At 40.7% G+C, this 5,376-nt stretch overlaps 1 protein-coding gene across 1 annotated transcript in view; it reads right to left on the bottom strand.

Annotated features, from left to right (window-relative positions):
- Positions 1-5,376, bottom strand: part of CUNHXorf56 (chromosome unknown CXorf56 homolog) — a 50,624-nt gene that overhangs the window by 13,784 nt on the left and 31,464 nt on the right. Inside the window, exon 5 of the mRNA XM_005368918.2 lies at positions 1,386-1,427. Within this exon, the coding sequence (XP_005368975.2) occupies positions 1,386-1,427 (42 nt within the window). The remainder of the gene's footprint in view (positions 1-1,385; positions 1,428-5,376) is intronic.

Here is a 5,376-nt window from a genome sequence, read left to right as displayed (position 1 = left end):
GAGGCTGGCCTTTAATCCCAGCACTCTGGAGGCAGAGGCAGGTGAGTTCAAGGCTAGCCTGGTCTACATAATAAGTTCTTGGATAGCCAGGGCTACACAGAGAGACCCTGTCTCAAAACAACAATAACAAAACTTGAACTCACTAATATTCTTACTATTAATAGCCTAAAGCTGGAAGTTTTGCTTTAAATAACATCCTTTAAGATTCTTAGCTTTATAGTCTACATAATAGATTTTATACATAAACCTGGAACTAAATTATATTGTGTCACATTTTTCATTATGACTCAGCCAATTCTATTCCAAAAGAAAATATATATTGACAATAAAATCTATCTAGAATACTCACAGCAACTTTACTGATAATAGCCTACACTGGAAGCAACTCAAATTAATTGTAAATGGGTAAACAAACTGATACAATGGAATGCTCAAAAATAAAAACCACTGTGAATGAGTAAATGAACTAATAGGATGGGACAGTCAACAATTTTTAAAAGATACATATATCAGGGAAGAGACAGAAATCTTTAATAAATAAATAAATAAATAAATAAATAAAAAGCAAAAAAAAAGATACACATAACACCTTGGATGAATCCCTAAAATAACAAACTGAGGAAAACTAGTATAGAGGCCAGTGAGATGGCTGAGTGGGTAAAGGAGTCTGCTGTCAAGCTGGAAAACCTGAGTTTGACCCCCAACACCCACATGCAAAAAGGCAAAACTCTTCTGCAAGTTGTCCTTTGAGTCTGACATGTATTCCATGCCACGGACATGCGCAGAGAAGAAAGAGACAGGGAGGGAGGGAAGGAGGGAAGAGGGAAAGACAGACAGGTATAAAGACATGTATTTGTACAGAAGTGTTAGGAACGGTGAAAGCAGTATGACATAAAGCAGGGGCTACCAGGGAGAAGGATGAAGGGTGCTGGAAATGTTTTCTATCATGCCGGGGGTGGCATTATTTTATTGTATTTTTCTATCAAAACTCATCGACTTGAATATTCAGATGGGTACATTTTATGCAGACATATTACATCTTGATCTTTCAAATTATACTATGTTAAAAACTCAAGTTTTTGCCTGGTGTGGTGCTGCATGCCCATAATCCTAGTACTTGGGAGGCTAGGGCAAAGGAGCAAAAGCTCAAAGCTATCCTGAACTACATATCAAGACCCTGCCTATGAGGAAAAAAAAAAGGCCCTCATTTTCCTTACTTTTATAATCAGCTGATCAGAGGTGGATTTAACTAGCATCTTTGGAAAGCATATTAGCATTTGGTTTGAAGGCCTTTGAGATTACCGAGATCAAAAAGAGATTATTTTCCTAACACAGTATACTTTTACTGACCCATGCTCAGAAAAACCCACACTGTTGATACTTACTTTGCACACTTCTTTCTGTATTGACGTTCAATGCCCTCAGGCCTGCACAGAAAATGGAAGTTAAAAAAATGAAAACTTACAGGCAAATCTCATAACCAATTAACCTCCTAGCTCTTTTTCCCCATCATTCATCACTTATCATAACTCATGGTAAAAGTTCAGAAGTTTTTTTTTTTTTAAGGCTGTTCTTTTTTTGTTTGTTTGTTTGTTTTGTTTTTTCAAGACAGGGTTTCTCTGTGGCTTTGGAGCCTGTCCTGGAACTAGCTCTGTAGACCAGGCTGGTTTCGAACTCACAGAGATCCACCTGCCTCTGCCTCCCAAGTACTGGGATTAAAGGCGTGCGCTACCATCGCCGGGCCTTTTTTTGGTTTTTTGAGACAGGGTTTCTCTGTGGCTTTGGAGCCTGTCCTGGAACTAGCTCTTGTAGACCAGGCTGGTCTTGAACTCACAGAGACCCACCTGCCTCTGCCTCCCGAGTGCTGGGATTAAAGGCGTGCGCCACCATCGCCCGGCTGTTCAGAAGTTCTTCATTTCGTAGATCAACCGGCTGATTAAGCATGTATTAAATGTATAACCCCAGCATGCATTCCTTCTCTCACGAGCATGTACTGAGCAACTAAGAGGGTTGTGAGCAATTAATAATAATGCTAGCTAAGCAGAAAAACGGGAAGTAGTATTAATAGTTAAAATCGTGATTGGTCTTGTAGTATCAATAATGATAACCACAATAATATAGCAGCAACCAATTATACAGTCAGCAATTTGTGCCCATGGCTTCTGAAATCTGTGGACTCCACCAACCATGGACAGAAAATATTAGACAAAAGTTGTGTCAGGGGTGGGGAGATGACTCAGTGAGTAAGAGTGCTTGTTCTGCCAGAACAAAGACCCAAGTTAGAATCCCCAGTAATCACATAAAAAGCCAGCCTTGGCTATGTATGCCTGTAACCCCAGCACTGGGAGTTGATATGCAAAGTCTGATAGCTCACTGGCCAGCCAGCCTAGTTGAAATGGCAAAGTTCTGGCTCAGTGAGAGACCCTGTCTCAAGGAAATAAAATGCAGAGTGACAGAGGAGGACACCCTAGCATTTGGCTCTAGATTATGATGTGTATATACACCCATGCACCCATGTGTATGCAAAACACATACACACACACATACAGCACAAAGTTGTATTAGTACTGAAACGCACATATTTTCTTGTCATTATCCCCTAACCAATGCGGTATTAATAGCATTTCATTGGCTAGGGGATTAGAAATAATCTGGGCCTGGTGTTAGTGAAAGCCCATTCCCAGTGACATACTTCCATCAACAAGGCCACACCTCCTAATGCTTCCCAACAGTCCACCAACTGGGACCCAAGCATTCAAAGAAGCCGATGGGAGGCCATTCTCAGTCAAGGAACCATACTCTGAAATCATTCTCTAGAGAACTTGTACCACTTTACACTAGCAGCAATGTACTAAGAGTTGTGTTTCTCTACTGCCTCACTGACAGTGTATGGTAGTTAAGTGCATCCCAGCCAATTTCACATGTGAAAAATTAGAACTTCACGGGTGCAATGGCATGTACCTATCTATAATCATGGCTACTCGGGAGGCTGGGGCAGGAGGATCATAGTTTGAGACCTACCTGGGTAACATCTCAGAAATAGGGAAAAGAGAACGAGACCTGTCAATCTGCATTCCCTTTTCAAAACTGAAGGTAGGCATCTTAGCACCAAAGTGACAGCCACTTGTGCGTTTTTGTTTTATTTTTGTGAACTGTTAGTTCATATCTTTTGAGTCACTTTTTTTCTTTTACCTTAAAAAGACTTGCACTGTTAATAAGTCTTGCAAGTATTTCTTTCTCAGTTTCTTAATTGCCTTCGAGTTTTTGTTTTGCAATATGTGGAAATCTTAGATTGTTCTATAATATCAGTACATTTCTATACTCATAACTTCTTTCTCTTTGCTCTCACTGTCTGCTATGTATGTTAGAGCATAGACAGGACTTCTTCAACCTGAATTCCTACTGGAAATAAAAAATTCCAACCATTAGTTTCTTCCTTCAAATCACTCTCTAAATAGAGGCAGAAGTGGCTTCCCTGGTACCACCTAAGAACATAACTGGTTTCTTTCTAGAGCATCTTATACAGTCTCCCTCTTCCACATTCCTGATTACATTTTCAAACAAGTTCTCATGTGACTTTCTCTAGCAATCCTTTGTTTTGTTCTTATGGTTTTAATAATCATAATTACTTGCTTTTTCTATTTATTAATTTTTCATCATTTCCATCATCCATTCCCTGAGATCAGACAGACTCTGCCTTATCTCTCTATCTCCAGAGCTGAGCAAAACACTAGATATAGGGACTGGAGAGAGGGCTCAGCAGTAAAGAGCACTGACTGCTCCTCCAAAGTAACTAGGTTTAATTCCCAGCACCCATCTGGTGGTTCACAACTATCTGTAACTCCAGTTCCAGGGACCCAATGCCTTCTTCTAACCTCTGTGAGGTACACATGTGGTAAAGAAATAGACATGCAGGTAAAATAACATACACATAAAATTAAAAGAACTGTACACAGAGAAGATATACAATAAATACTAAATGGATTCATCTGAATAAGGAAACTAAACTGATCATCAAGAAGCTTTTTCTGAGATAAGATCTTATTGAAGCTGCCCAATATGATCTAGAGTTTGCCTATGTAGCCCAGGCTGGCCTTAAACTCAAAGCAATCTTCTTGCTTCAGACTCCCACATGCTAGGTTAACAGTTGTAAGCCACTGCAGCTGGTTGACAAAGTTAAAAGTTTTCTTTTCTTTTCTCTTTTCTCGAGACACGGTATCTGTGTAGCCCTGGCTGTCCTGGACCTCACTCTGTAGACCAGGCTGTCCTCAAACTCTGAGATCTACCTGCCTTTGCCTCCTGAGTATTAGGATCAAAGGTGTGTGCCACCACTGCCCAGCCAAGCCAAATTCTTAAGTGGAGCAATCTATAATAGCAGCAGAGGTGGTAGCATCACACTCTGTCTGAGAGAGTCACAGAAACTTCATGAAGAGATGGTACTCAAGCCACAGTTCAGATAGAAAGTGGGATTTCATTTGAATGAAATACTCCATATATACATGGTATATTCATGGAATTGCTGCTATATAGAATGTCTGATGTCATCAGGACTTAAAACCCTAGAATTTCCTACCAATATTATAGACATAAAAACACTGCCAAGTTATTCTATGAACAATTATAAGACAATAAGTCAGGTTACCTAGAAGTCCTATAATGAAAAACAAAGACATAGCTGGGTATGGTGGCACTTGCCTGTAAACCCAGCACATGGTAGGTTGAAGCAGGAGGATTGAATTGAAAGCCAGATTAGGCTGCATAGTGAGAACCTGTGTCAAAAAAAAAAAAGAGAAAAAAACCACAAATTATTATTCTCACTCAAGAAGTAGGTGGGAAAGCTGTGTGCTCAGCAACTGTCAAAAAAGAGGAACACTAAGAAAAGACTAGAATTCTGCCTTGGCCAGCCAAAGAGCACAGAGTAAGCCCTTGGAAAAGCTGCACATGACTAGAGCACGAACTATGTCAAAGGGGAGTGTACTTGCTTGTTGGTAAGTTCTAGGAACTCTGAACTCCAAGAGTGCTTGGCTACAAGTCCCTGGCCTACGCCCTGCCATTAAATAAGGTACTACTTGCTACTAAGTAAGGTTAGCACTATAGCTGATTCATTCTAAGGGTAAGGCTGATCAGATTACAGGGTTTCTATTTCAGTCTAGGGTCACCCCGTAGTTTTCTTGACCAGGTTTGTGATGTTACAGGAGACTGCAGACTAGTTGTATTAAATTGCTAGTGGTTTGAAAGAAAATGGCGCCGGGCGATGGTGGCACACGCCTTTAATCCCAGCACCCGGGAGGCAGAGGCAGGCGGATCTCTGTGAGTTCGAGACCAGCCTGGTCTACAGAGCTAGTTCCAGGACAGGCTCCAAAGCCACAGAGAAAC

This window comes from Microtus ochrogaster, unplaced genomic scaffold (genome assembly GCF_000317375.1).
Source record: "Microtus ochrogaster isolate Prairie Vole_2 unplaced genomic scaffold, MicOch1.0 UNK42, whole genome shotgun sequence".
Lineage (NCBI taxonomy): Eukaryota > Metazoa > Chordata > Mammalia > Rodentia > Cricetidae > Microtus > Microtus ochrogaster.
Note: the sequence above shows the minus strand (reverse complement) of the source record. Positions and strands in the feature narration are given on the sequence as shown.